The following is a 22,820-nucleotide window of genomic DNA, read 5'->3' as shown; positions in this document are numbered from 1 at the left end:
GAGTTAGTGTGCACTCAATGTTGGTTGCTTGACGGTTGTCAGCCCACTTTGAGGTCTGTGGATATAGAGGAGAAAAATTGGATCGGTGTCAGGTAGAGTTCCCGGGTAGCTCCGTTGGTAGAGCATTGGTATGTTTAACCAAAGGTCCCGGGTTCGATACCCGGCCCCGGAACAATTTTTCCCCCCGAAATTATTCACTTTTGAATACCGGTAGTAGTTTGCAAAGCCAAGATGTTAACATAATAATAGTCAGGAATAAAATCAACGGATTTATAAGGAAACTTGATTGCTGGTCATTACTAGACAAAAATAAATTTTATTCATTCTAGTCTATTACATAACTCAAAGAAAATTTAACTACGCATGATAATCAAGCTCTGAATTTGTTTTTGTAAACATGAAATTAAATTTTCTCAATTTTAAACAATAGCTTTTTGAATATTTTCTGGAATAAACTGGAACAATTACGACAATCACAAATGGATAGTGAATCCAGTTTTAGAGAGTTATGTTAATAAGAATTTTTTTTCTTATTTTGTAAATCTTGCGACTCCCCTTCAGCTCCTTACACGTCCCCCACCTTGGGAACCACCGTCATAGGAGGTAAAATAATATTTATCTTTCGTGTATATTAAAAAATAAGTGTTTTACTGTTTTATTTTTTAGGGCATTGGAATTAGCCACTAAACATAAGACACATGTCGATACAGTTTTACTTTTCCGCAAGAAGTACCTAGACACTTTCGAGAAACCAGAAACAAATGAAAAGTTTCTACAGTTCAAAAATGAGGTAAGTTGTTGCATCAGTCTGATTTATTTTATATAAATTTTAATCTCCTCCTCCTCAGAGAAGTTTTAGTCTTAAGATGTTTTTTTTTTTCCAACTTTCGTTTGTTGTGTTATTTCATAAAAGTCCAGAGCTTCAAAGATTTACTGTATTAAAAGAATAATCAGCAGTGTACTTAAAAAAGGCACTTCTGAAAATCAGGATGCATGGAATATAATATTATTCTTAATGACTGCAGGATGTTCATCAAGGTCTCACCTTTTCGTTCATTGAGGGTGAACGAGAAACTAAAAATTACTGAATATACTGAAGAAAACTGCTATCAGAAAGCAGGAAGAAAATATGCTATGAAAGCTTTATCCATTACTGGAATAAGAACAAAGCAAATAAATATCGATACAACTTTTTCCAGACAGAAATCAAAGTTGTGTGAGATAAGAGACAGTTTGGCTTCGCTGTTACTAGTGAAATGTGCATGTTGAAATCTTGTAAATAGCCAAGGATATAGGAGTATTAGGGTTCAAGGCAAGCAAGAGGTGGTTCTCAAGATTTAATTATAAACAGTGAAACAATTTCCTTAACAGTTTTTACAAAGCTGTTGTCTTTCATGACTCCAGAACTGCAATTGATATGATAGGCAAAATTCATGAGCCTAAGACAAGAAAAGCTAACAGATTCAACAGGAGATTAAAATTCTCCAAAACAAAAATAAAAGATATAATCTCATTGCGAGCAGGGTATTATATTCCAAAATATCAAGAAAGTTATTTCATACCATGTTCATCCTCCTCCAGTCTTGACACTGAATTGCTAGCTATTGATGCTGCTCTTCAGTGTGTTACTCAAATTTCTGAAAAATCTATTTGCATACTTACCGACTCCATTTAATATAATTAAATATGTACCAAACCTATATGCACATAGAATTATTCCAATTCAGAAACAACTAAGTAAACTAAAAAAAACTCGAAAAGGAAATAACATTTCAATGGATACCTAGTCATTGTGGTATACCTGGAAACGAGAAAGTCGATAATATTGCAAAACAGGCAACATATTTGCAACCAACACCTCTTCAAGTGATATCTCTATCCAGTGCTTTTGCTTCAGTAAAGTCTCATTTTACAAACTTATGGATCAACAATTCTGACAAAGGAAAAATTTTACAGTCTCTACAAAAGAAACCAAATGACCTGAAAATGTACAAAAACTTGCTCAGACATGTTCAAACATTTTTAACAAGAGCCAGAACAGGTCACATTGTCACTCAATTGTACCTACACCGATTTCACATTTCTGATAATCCTACTTGTTTGTGGTGTAATAATCATGATGAAGTTCTGGAACACATTCTTCTATACTGTCCATCCATAAACCACAAAAGAATAAATTAAAATCATCAGTCCCAGTTGCAGAAGACAGCCCTGCAGTATATATTGACTACACCCCACCTCTGGCTACTAGCAACAGGCATCTATAATGAACACCGATCAAAATACCCCTCATTTCTCGTGAAAAACAACAACTGAATAGACTACAGTAGACTTTATGTTGTCAGCAAACAGCTGGATACATCAAGTAGATTGATTGATTGATCTCATTGCGAATTATTTGGAAATGAAAAGAACTGACTTTTTGGCACAGAGGAGTACAGCCATTCAACTAATTGTAAATCACTCACATTCATATGCTGTCATTAAACGAATGAATAAATAAAAATTTTAGAGAGGAATTCCTTCCGTAATATAGAAGTCGTGAGTGAAAAATTTTGTAAGTTTTTAATAGAAGACAAATCACTGATATCAGATCAACCAAGAAGGAATGTCTAGGTCACATGTACACTGTCTGGCTGCCCACTTATGTCGGCTTTCTATCTTGCTGTCACTGGATAGTTTTTATGCCACGAGCTGAATGTGTTACGAATAGGGAACACCTTCATTGTGAGAATTTACGCGACTGTAAACAAGTCTTACGTATGCTGTATTGGGGACCAAAATTGTTATTTAATTACATGCTGTCGGTAATATTTCTTTTATTTTCATCATTGCAGGTGGAGCTGGATGAGCAGAAAATTGCCCAGAAAGTGGAAATGGAGTACCAGAAGGAAATGCAGAAGAGCTGAACACGTGTACGAAGATGTTTTGCACGTGGTGTGACTGATATAATGCACATTAATAAAGGGCAGTTTTTATTGTTGTGACTTAAGTTTCATTGCCCTCAGAGTGTAAAAAATATTTATTTTGCAAAGCATTATGCTCCCACACAACTCTAAAGCAATATTCACCATCATAATGGAGAAATAAATAAAACCATCATGTAAATGACACACAATTTCTCATTATACATTTTGCACATACATTTTGCTAATAAAACAGCTATTTTGAGTAACTTTGTGTCAAATGAATTGGACACGACCACTATCTATGAGGGCTATTCAGAAATCAACTTCCAATTGTCGATTGTGGATTGCTAGATCATTGCAGGAAGATGGCACGTGCACAGTAGCCACAAGTAAAGACGTAATCATGCTCCCATGCATCGCGCACTCATTTCCGTTCTGTAGTCTGTGAGAAACAGCTGTTGATAATGGATGTGATTATTACTCGTCCCGCGAATTCTGAGGTCCATTCGGTTATTCGATTTCTTCACGCAGAAGGACTTAACGCTACTGAGATCCACCTCGATTGTTCGTGTTTATAATAATAATAATAATAATAATAATAATAATAATAATAATAATAATAATAATAATAATAATGGCTTTATTTAACCTGGCAGAGTTAAGGCCATAAGGCCGTCTCTTACACTCAACCAGGATTAAAACTTACTTACATAGTTGAACATACAACTGGATCGGAATTAAGTAATTGCATACTGATACAATTTAGGTACAGAATGAGATCAAAAGAGGTAGTTACATAAAAATTTACCTCATAAAATAAAAATAAACATAGTGGAATATATATTATGTTTATGGCAACATTATGAGTGATAGTGCCGTACGGGACTGGTGCAGAAAATTTAAGAATGGGCTTAAAGATATGCACAATGAGGGAGGTCAAGAACGACATTAAATTGTGACTGATGAACTCGTTCAACAAATTGAACTGTGCGTGAAAGACGTCGTTTCACAATTTATGAACTCTCTGAAAATTTCCCACAAATTTCAAGGACAAGTCTCTATGAAATTGTTATGGCGGCGTCCTTTTATGAAGAAGGAATACACAAGCTAGTCCCACACTATGACAAGTGCTTGAATTTATATGGTGACTATGTTGAAAAATAGTGTCACTATCCAGGAACGTTTTCCAGGCAATAAATAGTTTGTAACATTGTTTGTGTTTTTTGTAGCCAATCAGAAGTTGATTTCTGAATAGCCCTCATATTAGTGATCTTTGTTTTCGAAAATTGACAAGCAACCCATCATGTTAGTACTGTTACCAAATACCTTACTATAATAATATCGGACAGCTGTATACTAGTAGCATTGACGTGAGTGCGAAAAATCGCAGACCTGACATCTAGCGAAGCGGGATGGAATTACGTCCACATATACAAATATTAACATAGCAGGATTCGGACTATTGTTTAAAACGTGAGTTACTAATGTGGAATAATATATGAAACACTTAAGAAATGTTGAATAGCATTTAATGTAAAATTATTATATTATATCAAAGCTGCATATTATGAGAAATATTGCATTCTTCATATTACTTTCCGTAATTGTTATATATTTTTTCTTTGATTTATTGAGACAAAATCAATTCTGATGTTAGGAATGAATTTACAATAATGCTTTATATACGCATTGCTGACAACTGCAAAGATAAAATTGATAGTAATCTGATGCTTGTAATAATTAGTAAAGGTATGTGAACAACAATAAAACTTAATTTAATAAAACCTTAAAATTTCCGAAACATTTTAACTTCTATTCATTTATTAGGTCTAAATAAAAAAGCTAATTTGTATTTTTCTATCAGCACAAAGACGAAGGAATTAGGCCTACAAAAGAATGTGTTGACTCACGTTTTATGATTCCTCGGAAATCGAAAGTACGATTTGGAGCAATTTGTAATGCTGTAATTTTGTAGCAATTATAAACGGCACACATACACCCTGACATTTTAACACAGCACTAATTAATAAAACTATTAACTAGCCCAGCAACAATATACATTGCAGTTGATTACATCTTGTTTCACAAGTATCACCACACCGGCCGCCTAGGTAGCAGCACCAGCGTCGTTCGCACGTAAAATTGCTAGCTGTCTGGTATTATTATAGTAAGGTATTTGCTGTTACTTCAAAACGATTGTTTCAATACAAAGAAAGAAAATAACACAAGACACTCCACTTGGACAATGGAACAAGAAAAAGTGATCCAAACTTGATGCTGACAGCCCTTATATGGAAGTCAATTATATTCTGAATGACTGTTATACTTTTTTCGATTATTAGTTATTAGCAGGGACACTGTAAAATGGTGAATAAAATACTTCAAAATCAGTAAATAAAACTACTGTAATTCGTGAAAAAGTCATTATTTAAATGAAAAAAAAAAAAAAAAAAAAAAAAAAAAGGAGTTTGTTAAGGGGGCACTTATAATTATGATTTTTAGAACTTATACAATTTTCATCCAAAATTTATGAAATTTAAACTACATAAACACGTCTACAATACGATCTGTACAAAATTTGGTGCCCTTAGGGCTAATTGTCTTGAAATTAGATTTGTTAAATATATATTATATAGAGGTCAATAAAAAAGCTCCTTGCGACAAAGTTTTCAAAATTTTCAGTTCATATAATTCAAATAGTCAAGGGAATACAATTTAATCAGCTTTTTGAGCTCAGTCGAAATAGAGGGTCAAAATAAATTTCTCAGTTTCACGAATTAACCTTTATAGCAAATCTTATTTTAAATGCAATATGAATATGCCATTAAGTATCTTAATATTAATATTTCATACAAATGCTGATAACATTTTATTTATCAACGTTTAACTGACCTCTACTTTGAAAGATTTAGGATCAAAAGTGCAGAAGAATCTCTGTGCATATGCAAAGAGAATCAGACTGTTGAACATTTGATTTTTCACTCTCCAGTGTTCGAAAGGAAAAGACACTTTTTAAGATATCATATCTCGGACTGCAATTTAAATTACTCCACACCCCTTTACCATTTTCTTAGAAAAAAAAAATGTTGTTACAAACAATTCACAGAGTTTATACACCACATCCACGCAAGACTGTAGCTGTTAATTGTATATAAATTAATGATGTTATAAAATCCTAATGCACTATGTAAAACAAGGTGTCTATCTTTGGGATATAATAATAGTAATGACAACAATAACTATGTTTGTATTATAGATTTTACTATTGTTGAGTATTTGATGACAGGTATATAGTTTGTAACCATAAGTAATTTTGTTTTTATTTTTTTCTTTACTATCGCAAACCAACTATATAATAGGTGTTTTATTTGTAACTACGCCAATTCTGTGCATTATCTCATTAATATTGCTTAAAATTATGTATAAAATCACAAATTAATGTAATAATCTTGCAATTTCTCTACACCTTCGATTATAATTTCTAATTTTATTTCATTTTGTTTTAACTGAAAGTAATTATTGCATAACGTATTTAGTATTGTTTACTGTCTCTTAGTGTATTTATATTGTAACTATGATTCAGACCTATTATTAATTCTTTAAAATTGTGTATTATCACTACATAATGTATTTCACATGTAACAAACTACAATCCTAATATACCTAAGGTAAAATAGGGTTTCAAAATTTGGATAACAATAATAATAACTGACCTCTGTGAGAAGTTTCAGACCAATCTGACAATAACTGTTTTCAAAGGAGCTTTTTTATTCAAGAAACTGCTTAACATTTCAAAGTCGAGGAAAAAAGCATAAAAGAACATTTCTCTCAGTTCACTCACGCACCGTTAGTTTGGCCACATATGATAAAGGGCTCTGAAATAGGAAATTTAAACATATTAGGAAACTAAAAAGTTCAAATATAATTACGCATATAAAAATAAAAAAGGAGATTGTCGTAATATTTCACTAATATGTCCCCTTAAAGCAGCAGCAGGCATTTCGTACCTTGATATGCTCCAGATTTGGCTCTTCCCTGAGCTGCAAGATGAACCTCAAGACTTCATTTGGCTATCAGATAGTGCTCCCTTCATTTTCTACATGATATGCAGAATGGTTAAATAATATTACCTGATGGTGGATAGGATGTGCTGGTACACAGAACATGGTTTGTATCCAGTGGCCTCCTCGGTCTCCCAGCTTCACACCTTGTGATTCCTTCCTGCAGTGATGGGTGAAGGACCATTTGTACCTACCATTGCAACTTCTCAACCTGCCTGAGTTGAGGTGCAGGAATGAGATTACCAGCTGGGTGACAAACCGTGCTCATACTGAACATTTGTAACGTACACTGTGCAAACTCATACAATTGTTTTCTCATTCCATGTGAGGTTTCTTCTTGTATACCGCAGATATGAGAAATGAAACAACTCGAACTCCGACAGTCACTGTAACACGGTGCATTGTAATAGGAAGGTCAATCGAGAATAAACAATGAAAATATTAACACCTTTATTATTAAAAGACAAGATGAAGGCAAGAAATTTTAATCATGCCAGCTACTTATAGTTTTATATAAATATTAAACATATTTCTTTGGCATGATTAATATTCACAAGTAAGTATATTCAACATGAATCAAATACAGGCTTCATAATAGCTTCTAGTTTCATTGCAGATCAGAAATACTTGATTCTAAGGATGTGATATTATATGATATTATAAAAAGCAATTCTCTGGATTTAAAAAAATCTGAATTACATTTTCTAATATAGTAGTCTATTTTATCCCCAAAACCATGTATTTATAGTACATGCAAGTATACTTTCACACAATTACATGCATTCTTATAACTTCTACACAGTAAAGAAATTTTTATTTATTTTCCATGCTTCAAAAACATTTCTGTCAATTTCCAACAAACAATGCCCAGAATAACATATTCCCTATATTACAAAAATATCATGAATATTTATAGAAAAGTGGTATATACATGTGTCAAAATGGACATCCAAAAAAATTATTCCAAAAATGATATACAGTATATGATGACCAAAATAATGTGATTTATACAAAAGATAACGAACACCAAAAAAATTTTAATAGGTATCAGCCCTGCTTTTATAACTGAAGCACATGTTACCTGTGGGTCAACTGCAACGAACTTCAAATTATAGATTCAAAATGAAAGCAGTAATAAAATATGATGTTGGATTTTAGAAATATTACTGAAACAAGGTAACAAATTTAATATGTACTACCACTCAATACAAACCAATCTACTATTTCATTCATACATAAACAAAAGTCTAGAAAAAGTAAAAAAAAAAAAGGAAAAATGATCCAACATATGCCGAAAGTTTTGTACAGTAAAAGCCATGTTATTCTTTCATCTGAGTATACTTTACTGGAGCATCTGCGTATGGAATAAAGAATTGAAGATGGGTGCATCTATTGCTCACTTTAGAAGTGTTACAGCACTCGCTCAGAAGGAGAGAAGAAAACCATAAATAAATGTGCCTGAAACATACGGAACACAATTTCTACATGTACTAGCTGCCAACTTGTTAAATTTCATTTTATCAATTAACTAGTGCAGTACTACACCAGGGCATGCTGCAGAATGTGTTCTAATTTAAATTTTCATACTGAATAATATTTTTAAAACCGGAATCATTTGCAGCACGGTATGATAAAAATGATAACACGTCATCGGAATTCAAACCAACAACTTCTTTGTACGAACTAGAATTCAAACAGCTAATATAATGTGTGTTCAATTACAAACCTTTCAATATTGATTCCAACATTTTACATCCAGCATTTTTCTCTCTGAAATTCACTGACAACAAAGCTTTTACTGCATATTTTGTACACCAGCAATGTAGAATTGTAATATTAATCAATTATCCAACTCTCTAGATAATGTAATTATGTGCAGAGCCTTTGAAATATAAAACGTAAGATTTAAAACCACATATTTTCATTTATGCACAAAATACACAACAAGAAAACATCCTAGGTAAATATACCTAGGTAGTGTAAATATTACTAAAAACTTGTAAGCAGAACAAAGAACATCTAAATACTGAAATAAATTAATCCAATAAATTCCAACAATAATAAATTTTATTATAATTCATTTAGGCACAGTGGGAATACTAATTTGATCAAAAATGGACAAATTATGTAAATAATTCAACATCTGAACAATGGAGCACTCATAAAAAAATATTTCGTATCCTGTCATAACACTTCGCTGGTTACCAATCATGGATCTTTAAACCTTTAGAAAACATGATTTTATAAAATCTAACCTATACATATATAACAGGACAGATCTTTTCGATATGAAGTTTTAATGCAAACGATTTCAAAATCCTTAGCAAATTATGAAAGTGGGAATTTATAGTCTGAAAATACACAAAAAAATGAGACAGGTACTTCTAAATTAGAACGTACACCCCTTTCAAATTAAGCTGTTAGGGTTACAGTACAGGAACATAATTTAAAACTAAACAGTGTACTCTATAAAAATCGTGTTCTAAAATTGAAGAAAAAAGTCTAAAAGCATGAAAATGGCCTAAGATATAAATCTGATATTTCCGGAAGAAGACACAACAATATGTCATTTCCTGGTGTGTTACAACGCAGTCAAACCTCTAGAAGCTGGCTCTCTTCCGAGAATGCACTTTTCTGATTAGTAAAATGCAATTTTCAAAATCGTTATGTGTGGCTTGCAAAGATATGAAATTATTCTAAAACTTACATCACCAAATCACCTTGTCTACAACCCCATTTCAAAATATACATAAAAAAATAACAAGACAGGATTAAGGATTTTTTTTTAGAAATTCAAACTACATAGTGAATGGTTTTAGTCTCCCTTCAAAAATATGTCTTGATTTATTTTCAAATGCTCGAAAATGTATCAATGATCTCTTTCTTCAATCTTATGGGTGTACAATGGAATTATTTTTAACACAACTTTTAAATTACAGTTGCAACTGAATTTTGGTACGATAATGTGATGGAGAAACTGATGAACTTGATTTGCAGTTGCCTTAGATAGTTGAATTCATAGGTTCAAGATTCGCGGATTAAAATCTGGTAGAGAGCGATGAATTTTTATGAGATGAAAATATACTGAATCTTGGGAAGGGTTGCCATATTTAAAAAAGTGAAAATTCGGGACACTTAACTTTCATCTTTGAGAAATGGAAAAAGAGGCAAAAATACATTACACCCGACTGACTTCCTTGTGTTTGATGATGCAGTAAATATAAAACAACCGAACATTTTTAAGACAATCAAAGTACTTTTAAGTTACTGAAGTGCAAATTTATCTGTAGCATCACTTCTCTTCCCCTGCAAGGACGCACCGAAAGAGGGGAAGCAGTTCAAAGGTTGTTCATGTACAAGTCAGATAGAGCAGGCAATTTGTCTGCAAAGTTGTAGCTCGAAATAATGGATCTTTCACATACTACATTATTGAAATGGACGTATAATGAGAACTTTCTCAGCTTTACAATTCATGTATCTGAAGATTCTTAAATTTGCAGCGAAATTTACAGTATTGCGATTTTCAGCACCACATATGTAGGCCTACAGGTAGGTGAAGCATATAACTGATGAGCCTAAGAAAGCCAAGAATAAGGGCCAAGCTGTTCGATGATGGTATTGTATTGTACTGTATTTATTAACATTCCATGGTATTCATACATTGCTTTACAGCTAGAATATGGAACAAGTCAAAAAACTTAATACTATTATAAAGTCTTAATTTATAGTCACAGTCTAGATGAAATATATACAGACGAGGTTTACAATATAGTCTACTAGTACAACACAAAGTTTTAGTATCAGTTTCATGAAGTGTTATTGAATGTCATGAATTCACCTACAGAATAGAAGGCGTGAGAAATTAGGTACTTCTTTAATTTGGCCCTAAATAATTTTATGTTTTGAGTTTCATTTTTTATATCGATAGGTAGGCTATTAAAATTTTTTACTGCCATATAATGCACTCCTTTTTGATATCACAATAGACTTGCCGATGGAGTATGAAAGTCATTTTTTTGACGTGTATTTATGCTATGAACTGTTGAATTAGTTACAAAGTGTTCACGATTACATATGAGGAAGATTATTAATGAAAAGATATACTGACAAGCCATAGGCATTATTTGTAGTTTTTTTAAAATAGTCCTACAAGATTCCCTAGGTTTGGCACCTACTATTATTCTAATTACTCTTTTTTGTAATAGAAATATACTGTTACTATCTGTGGAATTTCCCCAGAATATTATTCCAAAACTTATTACCGAGTGGAAGTATGCAAAATATATTGTTTTTAAGGTATTGATATTTACTATCTTTTGCATAGATCTAATAGCAAAACAAGCGGAATTTAGTTTGGGGGTAATTTCTTTAATATGATTTTTCCAATTTAACACATTATCGATTTTTAAGCCAAGAAATTTGATTGTTGTTGTTTCTAATAGGGATCTATTATTAATTATTGCGCTAGAAATTTGGTAAGTGCGCTATGCTTAAATTTGCTTCTTCAAATAATATTTTACGAGACGTAAAGACTAGTGCGAGACAGAAATCGATTCTGTCGAAATTATATCTTAAAAGGTTTATTTTCGCATAACAATATAATGACAATGATGTTATACCTGCAGTTTGATAAGTTTTATATGTGGGCGCAGTTATTTTTAAATTACTTATTTGGTACTGAAAATTATAAGTAACTGTTTGTTAATTATTCAAAATAATATATACTGTATAATATCTTGTTGTGAAATAATTTTATTGCCTTTATTAAAATGGTAAAGAAAAATGTAATCGATTTGATTTAAAGCTCATTTTGTTCACCCTTGTCTTTTGGTCATTGCTACCTGTACAGCAATATACAATGCAGCAGGGAACAGTAAAGTAATCTAAGATCGTTCACGTGCTGTTTCTTATGCATCCCTGCAGTACAGTCCCAGAAAATCCCAGATGTACGGCAACCCTATCTTAGGTTCGTGAATTCAAACCCAACTGAGGATGGAAAATCCCGGATGTATGGCAACCCTATCTTAGGTTCGTGAGTTCAAGGACCGGAAAATCCCAGATGTATGGCAACTCTATCTTAGGTTCGTGAGTTCAAATCCAACAGAGGACTGGAAAATCCCAGATGTATGGCAACCCTATCTTAGGTTCGTGAATTCAAACCCAACTGAGGACCGGAAAATCCCAGATGTATGGCAACCCTATCTTAGGTTCGTGAGTTCAAATCCAACTGAGGACTGGAAAATTCCAGACGTATGGCAATCCTATCTTAGGTTCGTGAGTTCAAACCCAACTGAGGGCAACAGATTTTAATGCGCAATAAAATTCTCAGCAAGTTGGAAAGCCTGTAAGTTATCCCTTTTACTGAATGACAGGCCTCTTACAAAACTTCATGTCTGTTTCTTGCCCATGACAGAAGTTCAACTTTGATAGTAATCATCCTCGCCTATCATCCTATATTGAATTCTGTTTCATATCTCCGGAATGAAATTTTTAAATTGAAAGACTAGTTCAGGAAGATCTTAGTTCATATCGGGAGACATTTAAAACCATTCAACCAACCAACTAACCAGCCAGATCTGTAGGGAGACTGAAGTACTCACAGAAAACGCTGCTCCTCATTCACTTTCCAATTGCAGGCATCGTGAGATATGCTGGAAACAGAACCCTTGTAAGCTTGGTGAGAATGGAGATTGGAATTCAAGCCTTTGATCTCAAAAACATGGTTGGGAGCAATTATAAACAAATTGAACAATATTGAATGTCACAGGTAAAGATAAATACTTGTCTACACGTCATTCGGACGCACAGCAGGCAGGAAGGTAGAGACTCCATGGTACTTCACCTGGAATGCATTTTGCATCTGGGAAAGATTCGGTACCGGTAATCAATTTTGCGGGAGGCTGATTGGACCTCGCAACTGTTCTGAAAAATATGGAGTAATTAAAAATCTCTACCTTCACCTGGATCCAAACACAGGCACTTCAGCCCATAGTCTACCACTCTACCGAAAGAGTTAACGAGTCAAATTTAATAAATCACAAAATTTTGTAATAATAAGGAATAATCTGACTTAAACGCAGAAGCTTATTAAATGAAATATAAGTAAACACTTGAAACAAAAGAGTAGTGCACTCATAATTGTGCAACAAAATAATAATTATATTTTACACGTGATACAATTATTCGGTTCTTTTATCATGCTGATAATGATATTTTCGTTTGTAGTCCATTTGTTGAACTATTATTGAAAGCACATTTTTTTAAATATAGTTGAACTATTACTGAAAGTACATTTTTGAAAAAGCACTTACTATGCGTCAAAAATAATGACAACCTATCATTTTTTGGATAGCATGCAAAAGGCATTTTATAATTTCAAAAAAGCAAGATACCAGTACCGGTATCTCATTTATAATGAAGTCTTAAGTCTCAAGCTGTATTCTGATATTTTCATTAAATATTAACCCAAACTTTCATTTTACACGAAATATTCACCGAAATCATGATAAAATAAATACCAAATTAGAGATAAAATAATATTTACTAAATCACAGCCCTATTTATCAGATGATCTCATGCAAAAAACAAGAGCATGAAGAAAAAAGATTAACAGATTTTTATGAATGCTGTTTTGTGTTTCTCTTAACAAAAACCCATTAATTTATTAGTGAATATGATACCTCGTGTGCAGAATTATAATAAATTGACTCTTAAATGGTGTATAGCAATAAAATCCAACTAATTGCTTAGGGAAAATTGTTGAACAAAAACACACAGCTAGCCGAAAATAACATTTTCGGGATCAAGAATGCTGAAAACGTGTATTTTCTTAAAATCTTTAAACAGATTTTTTTCAGCATTACAATACTTCATCTTTCCCTTTATACTCTGTACAAAGCTAATGAAGATAAAATAACAAAATAAATGGAAGAGCACAAGTTTTCACAACGAAATATGACACAACAATAAATAAAAAACCATATAACTACTGGTACATAAAATTCAGGTAGGCCTAATCTAATATATCAAAGTTATTTGGATTGTAAAGAAATTACAGTGTTTTGCAGTATGACATCTACTAATGCTACGACCAGAAAATAATATATTACAATACATAAATTTTTGAGGAAAGACACAATAAAGGTTGTGGGGGCCCTCTGTTAGTACATCGTCAAATTTAAATCTCCAATTTCAATCATAATACAGTACCAGTGTACAACAGTCTTGTATCATGTACCATGATGAAAATACGAAGCCTGCTGGGTCCAACGGTATGCACATAATGTTTTTGACTTCGCGCACCAAAGGGACTTTTGTTACACACTCAACAACAAGACATGTTAAACGTCTTAGTGGCAAACAGAGACGGCGCTAAAGTTTGCGATTCATTTCACAAATATTACACACAAGTCCCTCAAATAGATAAATATAACCATAATATTTAATTTTAATCTAATTAAATCACGACATAGAAAGTACCATTTTACTGAATATCAGTATGTTGTAGAGTTATATTTTTTTAACCTCGTTATCCAAAAATTGGCGGTATTCATTTCATATGCAACAGAGAAATAATTCAGTATGAAATCAGGTCATGTTCAACAGACAGAATTGCTGATGAGTGATGATAACCTCTCTTGGAAAATAGTGGATAGAAGTTAAATTTTATCAACAGTAGGCCTAATTTCACTAGAGGTTTTGATTTACCTAGAGAAAATCAAAACTCAAGTGGGATTTAATTGACTATTACACGATTAGAAGAAAGTACATAAAAATTAGAAGACATGAAGTATTAAAATATTAATTGACTTACTAAAATTCTATTTCATTAATGTTAGCTTCACCAAAATGTTTAAACAGAGTCGCCATTTTCAGTTGATTATCTATGCGGGAAACAAATGACAATCGCAAAGCATGTTTTATAGTACTGTAAAGAATTTGCAGTTTGAAATGTTGGCAAACAAAGAAACAAATGCTAGGTAGGGAAGTGATCAAAACAAACAAATGCTAGGGAAGTGATCAAAACAAACAAATGCTAGGGGAGTGATAAAATTGTAGCAATAAACAGCTATGTTTGGTTGAAACATGTCCTTTCATACTGTTTCATTGATCAAAAATAGTATGACGTAATAAGAGTGTAATAGTCAGTTTAAATTTTGAAGAAAGGATTTTTCTGTTCGAACTATAAGGAATGTAATTCTCAATTCTACATACATATTAAAATACTCGTCAGCCAAATTACTGTAATATAGACTAAATATTTTAATGATTATCGTAACTTCGAGGTATTAAGTTGATTCATGAGTCATTAGACATAAATTTACAATTTTTAAAATATTTTATTTCTGAATATGTTCTTCTGTAGTGATGGTAATATTCATTTGTTTTGTTATAACAAAAAGATGTTTGAATATTTGAAATTCAAAATATGTGACAAAAAATAAGATTCGAGTGTTCTGAGCCATTATTTGAGAACAAAAAGACTTAACTGCAAATAGACGAAAGAAATTCTTGAAAAATCTCAGTATTGAGCAAGAAAAGTTTTCTTTTGCTGTAAATATTTTCAAAATAGACAATTTTACATAACTGTGTACAAAAATATTGCTCAGATATAGGGAGGATGTTATTACCTATAATTTCCCCAAAAGCCTCGATTTGCTTTCTTGCTCGCATTACAGTAGAACCGCCTCTGATGGCAAAATGTGTTGTAAAAAATTTCGTATGAAATCTTAAGAAGAGAAAAATTTGTACTAGTTAATCGTAAGAAGGTATGCTATCTCACATGACAAATGCCAGCATCAAGGTTTTACTGCAGTTACTACTTCCAAAACACAACACTCGATTACTTGCCCTCGAGTTCAGCACATTCATCAAGCTGGGCTATCCCACATAATTACCCCATAAAAGCAAATCTCAATTCTAACATACCTATTAGAAAGTATCTAAAATCTTTTAATGAACGAATAATAAAACAAATGAGATGATTTAAGTTAATTTCTGTAATGGTGACAAAATGCCTTTAACTTACTGTGATAGACAAAACATAATCTTGAAACTCAGCTTTGACTTAGTAAACCCTTTGGTGATGAGTAGTATTAAATATACGGTACTTCACTTGGAAAAATAATCACATGTAAAAACAAAGATAATTTACTAAAATAAAAACTTATTTCTTGTACTAGCGCAGTGTTCTATGGCCAATGACATAAATAGACCTAACAGTCCTAAGATAAGGCAAGGAAGTGTACCTGTATATGAAAATTTGGTAATTTCATAGAAGACGGGCACTTGGTTGAATATAGTAAGTATTACCAACTTTTTTATTTCAGAGTTACATGTTAGTGATCTTTTAGTGACTTTTACATGTTAGTTCTAGGGTTTTTTTTCTATACTAGGTGTCGCCGTGATTTTCTTTTAATTTGATTGGTTATAGTTGTCATTTGTTCTAGAATTTTCGTTAATTTTGATTGGATAATGACGTTATCAGTTGTTCTTGGTTGTTTGACGTGAGTGGTGTTATGTTGTGTCTGATGGCTAAAGCTATTGAAAGTTTGTCATTTATGATTTTTGTGATTTTCTTTCGATTTGATTGGTTATAGTTGTAATTTATTCTAGAATTTTCATTAATTTTGAATGGATAATGACGTCAGTTGTTCTTGGTTGTTTGACGTGAGTGATATTACATTGTAGATATGCCTGCATTTGTCGAATGCGCATCATCATGCTTACGAAAAGGCACTTTTCAGTGCCAATAATTTATTTTGTGTGCACAAGGTTGGATTTTGAAGTAAGAGGGAAAGGAAGGAATCCGTGTTCTGAAATTATTTATTAAATTTTGTGTCGATTTTGGTTTAGTTCTTTCGCTGGTGAATAAGGATTGTGTTGAATGTTGAGGAGAAAACTGTTTTTCTGTGGTTTAAAGGAATTATTTACTTTATTTTCTGTAGATGTTAAGGTGTAATAAGTGTTCGAAGAGAATTTCATTTAGTGTAAAGACGTGGTTTATTTATGCAAAGTTGACTGTACGACAAAGTGTTGGTTTAGTTCTTTGTTGCTTGTATGGTTTAAGTTTAGATTGCCTTAAAGCCTGTGTCATTTATACTGGAAGTGAAGTGGTTGTCGATGAAGACGTCAATGAGAATTGAATTTTATTTGATAAGATGATAAATTATGTTTTGCTTTGTGTTTTCGTGATTTTTGGGAGTAAAGTGCCGACGAAAACTGCCAGAAAAGTACTATCAACTATGAAGTTCGAATGCTACGAAACGCAAAAAAAAAAAAAATCAAAGGCAAAAAATTAAATATATTTTCATTTTTTTTTTTTTGGGGAGGGCTTGTTCTTCTTTAAAAATATGAATATATATTCGATTTTTCGATGTTTGGTGATATTTGGACTTCATAGTTGGCAGAACGTTTTTGGTAGTTTTCGTCAGCCATGTTGGATTTTGCCCGTCTTCTAGGAAATTACCGAAAATTTTTTAATCTTCAGTTTAAAATAGAATAAAGGGAACAACTGGATAATACCCACGGCAGAGCAATGTCGATAGTCGATGTTACTCGCTGGCCACTAGTCACCAGGCCGTATGGAGCCGTGCCAAACAAAACACAATCGAAATGGTGGTAGTAAAATTCGCGACTATATTCTTAAATAATTCACTGCATTAGTCAAGTGCAAGACTTCTGGCTTCTGTTGCATTCAAACAATTATAAAATACGATAATTTGGTCCAGGGAGCATCCGTTTTTGATGCAAAGATAATTTGTTTGGCTTGTTTCTTAAATAAAATTACGAAATGGCGTTCCTGTGCTTAACATTTAATAAAAAAAGAAATATAGTAAAACTGTTTTGTCTCGAGACTCTCATCTAAGTCACGTAATAGGTCACGTAATCTACTTCAATATATTTGCGCAAATATATCTTGTAGCTAACAGTGGTGCTATCTCTCAGTAATGTTCAGAACGAAGGAGGTAGAGAGAGAAAAGAAACAAATTTCTCCCTCCAATGACGCCACACACCAACGTCGTGTTCTTATGTTGGCAATATTGTGTATTTACTTAAATTTGGTGCTAAACGTAATGGCACGGTTCAAAGATACCGTGGGAATTCTCCAGTTTAGCGGAATAAAGTAAATGATATGCTCTCTTTGTTTCACGTACTGAGAAAATGTGGTACACATTGCCATAATTTTTTTAATAAAGTCTATTCTATGTTTTCATTTTAGAAGGTTGTAGGTCCCAGTTTAATCGTATAATTCATTCCATATTGTACCAGTATGTGCAGTGAGATCATTTAAGTTGCTGACGAAGATCAGATACTTATTCTAGCAGCTTCCTTCATCCCCTGTCATATTAAAACCCTGTCTCCTAGAACAAAATGCAACTTCCTCTCACAAACTGCGCTGTGTATATTCAAATTTAGCGACTCATGCAGTTATCCATTGGTCAATGACAGCACATAAAAATTTTGATAAGATTTTAATTTTTATATTTCATTATAACTTTATCAACTACTAGGTTATTTTAGTGTCGATGGAACTGGTGAAAGCAATATGGTATTTGGCGAGATGAGGCCGAGAATTCACCATGTGATTATCTGACATTAGCATTACAGTGAGAGAAACCTCCAGAAAAAACCCAACTGGGTAATTGGCCCAAACGGGAATCGAACCCATGCCTGAGTGCAGTTACGTTTCTTGCTCCTATCAGTGCTGATATTACATTCAATTTTAATATTAGTCATTCAACACCGCAAATTCACTGCATATTATCCTGGCAAGTGCGAAGGTGTAGATTCAAGAATAAACAATCTTTACTAACACTTTAAATAAACTCACTGAATATTTTCATGTGTTCTGTCTGGTAGAAAGGAATCATAATTTTTAATTACCGAAGATGAATAAGTAATATTTAATATTTTCCAACTATTTAATTTTTCTATATATTTTTTATAGTTTCCTTAAATTTCCAAAAATATTTTCATTCAAAAGTAGTTCCACTTAGGCCTTTGGATACTCATACCTGTATCAGAATCGCTTCAAACATGGAAATAAAATCACAGTGACATGTAACTCTGACGCTAGGAAATCATTAGACAGAATTTCACCCATGGCTGCATGCATTTCTCATTTAAAAAAAATAATAATAATAATAATACTAATAATAATAATAATAATCCACTAAGCTTCCCGTAATAGTATAGTATAGCCCAATTATGCTGTCTTACCAAGTTTTTATTTTAGAAAATTTTATTTATACGTAAACATGAATTTTTTTTGGTCCTACAGAATAATCTGTTATGGTTAGCATTGGTTATTAATGGAGAAAAATTCGTTCCAGCACCGGAAATCGAACCCGTGTCCCTGATTCTACGTACTGGGTGCTCTAACCACTGAGCTACACCGAAGCTCAATCCACAGCACCAGATCGAATCTTTCTCTTTTTGGTCTTTTCCCTTAGTGGACTTACTCCATGTTCGACAATAAATATATTGCCACATAATTAATTCAACTGTCATCTTCACACAAGGAGCGCACTCATTTGAGTGACTTGATGTCCGGGACTCCACAGTATACAGAGTGATTCAGATCACCCATAACAGTCATTTATTTAGGAAACTGGTGCATGAAAATTCCCGAGACAAAAATATTTATAACTAAACCACATGTGAACTTTCACATGAGCTTGATTTCATCAATCAGCTCTGACAGGAAGTAGGGTCAGTGGCGTATCACTTTAAAATTTCAAATGGGAGTTGGGTCAAATAGAGTACTATTTGATAGAGCTCTTCAAAACAAACAATTTTCATAGGAAACGTTTTTATTAATTCCTAATCTTTCAATGAGGAAATGTATGAAAAGGCAATGGGTGATTCGAAAACTAGTGCATGAAAATTTTCGAGACAAAAATATTTATGACTAAACTACATATGAACTTTTACTAGAATTTCATTTCATCAATCACCTCTAACAGGAAGTAGGGTCAGTGGCGTATCATTTTTAAATTTCAAATGTGAGTCGGGTCAAACAGGGTACCATTTGATAGAGCTCTTCAAAACAAACAATTTTCATAGGAAACGTTTTTATTAATTTCTACTCTGCCAGTCACTTGACCACGCCGAAGTATTAGGAGTCACTGACAGTGTTAGAAGAAGAGTACAGGTGTGTGCTGCTCAGAACTGCAGATAGTTTCAAAATTTATAAAAAAATTAATGGAATTGTCCAGTCTTTGAGTAATGTGTCAACATTAATTGTCTTGTTTACATTTTCGTCTTGTAACATTTCTCAATATTGATGACATTGTCTTTTCGTACGTTTTCTCACTGAAAGAGTAGGAATTAATAAAAACGTTTCCTATGAAAGTTGTTTGTTTTCAAGAGCTCCCGACTCCCATTTGAAATTTTAAAGTGATACGCCACTGATCCTACTTCCTGTTAAGGCTGATTGATGAAATCAAGCTCAAGTGAAAGTTCATATATGGTTTAGTTATAGATATTTTTGTCTCGAAAATTTTCATGCACTAGTTTCCGAAATAAATGACTTACAGGTGGTCCAAATAACCCATTGTTTTTTCGTATGTTTTCTCATTGAAAGAGTAGGAATTAATAAAAACGTTTCCTATGAAAGTTGTTTGTTTTGAAGAGCTCTATCAAATGGTACCTTATTTGACCCCGACTGCCATTTGAAATTTTTAAGTGATACGCCACTGACCCTACTTCCTGTTAGAGCTGATTGATGAAATCAAGCTCAAGTGAAAGTTCACATGTCGTTTAGTTACAAATATTTTTGTCTCGAAAATTTTCATGTACTAGTTTCCGAAAAAAATTACCATTACGGGTGGTCTGAATCACTCTGTATATGCACTGTTGTGCGAATGATATACTTATAACCAATGGTAACAATAACAGATTGTTCTGTAGGACCAAAAAAAAAAAATTAATCTGTACGTATATCATTCGCCCAACTGTGCATATTATATACTGTGGAGTCCCGGCCATCAAGTCACTCAATTGAGTGCGCTCCTTGTGCGATGATGACAGTTGACTTAATAAATGTGTCAATATATTTATTGTCGAACATGGAGTAAGGCCACTAAGGGAAAATACCAAAACAAGAACGATTCGATCTGGTGCTGTGGATTGAGCTTCGGCATAGCTCAGTGATTAGAGTGCTCAGTGCATAGAATCGGAGACCCGGGTTCGATCCCTGGCACTGAAGCGAATTTTTCTCCATTACTAACCAATAATAACCAAATTTTATTTATATCTTTGCATCGTTTTTGTTACCAGCTACACCCTTTCTGACGATGATGAATTCTGAAAACGAAGGAAACTTTCAATGCTTCAATTAATACTTGTATAAATGAAAGAAGAACAACGATGCTGACAGTTCCCACATAATGTCAATACTCACCATCTAACTATTCTTACAACACGATGAGCTATCCCTGTCAGTGTTAACGTACACTATCAGTACTTCCACGTAAGTACATTAAAAACAATACATCTATATCACATCTATATGTATCTTCTGGATAGGATATTGTATCACACGCCTTAATATTTTCGGATGTCTGGTGTGAGAAGTTTCAATGTTTCACTATGGTAGATTTAAATGCAACACCATCCTTATTTGTCATGGCACTTTAATTTCATCAAACTCGCATTGTCTTGTATTACGTCTTGACGGATACTACGTTGTGCAGCTTCTTTTAGTCTTCTGTCTGTATAATTCTGCTCTCGAGTTATTCACTTTATTTCTTCAGGTCACGTAATTTTTAGGTCTTCCTCGGTGGACGAGTGGTTACCACGCTTGCTGTTAGATCCGAGATTCGTGGATTCGAATCCGAACTAGAGTGACAAAAGTCTTTCTTATAGCTTCTTTGGCAGGCAAGTTAAACTGTGGTTCTTATATCGTAGATTTACGACACGAAAAAAAAAAATCCTGCCCCTAAACGGGAGGGCTACAGCCTTTTCTTTCTCTGCTAGTCACTATTCTCGCCTATTATCGGGGGTAATGAACTTTGTTTTACATGTGCCCCCACCTGAGAACTGGAATTAGACACTGCAAAACTAGTGGCGGTTAGGAAGATCTAACTGGAAGCAGTGGTAACCAACTAAACAAAGATAATTTACCCATTATCTGCAGAATTCAAGCACTTACGAATCCTCCCTCCCCCACTTTTCGAAGCAGCCAGTGCAGAATGTCAGCTTTGACAAACTAACTGTAATAACTTCATCTTGAGCAGAGGGTTAGCTAAAAGTAGTTAAGTGTGCAGATTCATTTCTGAACACTAACACTTTTGTCTTTCTGATATCGATAACCCGTAATAGTTCCTTAACATCATAAGAAAATATTAAGGCAGTGCTCGTACGTAGTTGATTCTCCAACATCAACCACTTTTCACAGCGCACGCAGGAACTCAAAGATGCACTTACCAACACATGTTAGGTAACACTCATGTCTTTCTCTTGCACGGACGAGTCACTAGACATGTTCACAGACATGGAGGGAGATTCTTCGTCACTGACACACATCCTCGTGAGGTCGGAGGACACTGAGTCCGCCAAAGTGTCGCACACACTGCACACGCTGTGCCGGTCTGCTTCAGCCAGCTGCGACGATTCCAGTTCAGCTCTGACCGTCACGTCTGGATGATCAGCTCTCAAGACGAGACTGCCACTGTGCAAAAACTTACGGTAAGACAGATCAAGCAGTCAGACAATGTAAAACAGGAAATCAATTCAATATTTTAAATATAATTGATTAAATGGTGATCTTACTCCTGTTAATTTTGTAAGCATGTGTGGCTTACAGCTGTTTCGGTGTTTCTTCACACCATCCTCAGAGCCTATC

At 33.4% G+C, this 22,820-nt stretch overlaps 2 protein-coding genes across 10 annotated transcripts in view; one reads left to right on the top strand and one right to left on the bottom strand.

Moving 5' to 3' along the window:
* Positions 1-3,175, top strand: part of Oseg5 (intraflagellar transport protein Oseg5) — a 39,821-nt gene extending 36,646 nt beyond the window's left edge. For all 3 annotated transcript variants that reach the window (XM_069836328.1, XM_069836327.1, XM_069836329.1), the window contains 2 exons: positions 667-790; positions 2,838-3,175. In XM_069836328.1, the coding sequence (XP_069692429.1) occupies positions 667-790; positions 2,838-2,909 (196 nt within the window). In that variant the 3' untranslated portion in view covers positions 2,910-3,175. The remainder of the gene's footprint in view (positions 1-666; positions 791-2,837) is intronic.
* A 16,332-nt stretch (positions 3,176-19,507) lies between these two features.
* Positions 19,508-22,820, bottom strand: part of tim (timeless) — a 200,764-nt gene continuing 197,451 nt past the window's right edge. For all 7 annotated transcript variants that reach the window (XM_069836319.1, XM_069836323.1, XM_069836324.1 and 4 more), the window contains one exon: positions 19,508-22,646. In XM_069836319.1, coding sequence (XP_069692420.1) covers positions 22,412-22,646 — 235 coding nt within the window. In that variant the 3' untranslated portion in view covers positions 19,508-22,411. The remainder of the gene's footprint in view (positions 22,647-22,820) is intronic.

Source organism: Periplaneta americana, chromosome 9, assembly GCF_040183065.1.
Source record: "Periplaneta americana isolate PAMFEO1 chromosome 9, P.americana_PAMFEO1_priV1, whole genome shotgun sequence".
NCBI lineage: Eukaryota > Metazoa > Arthropoda > Insecta > Blattodea > Blattidae > Periplaneta > Periplaneta americana.
This window is presented reverse-complemented; position numbering and strand designations above follow the sequence as displayed.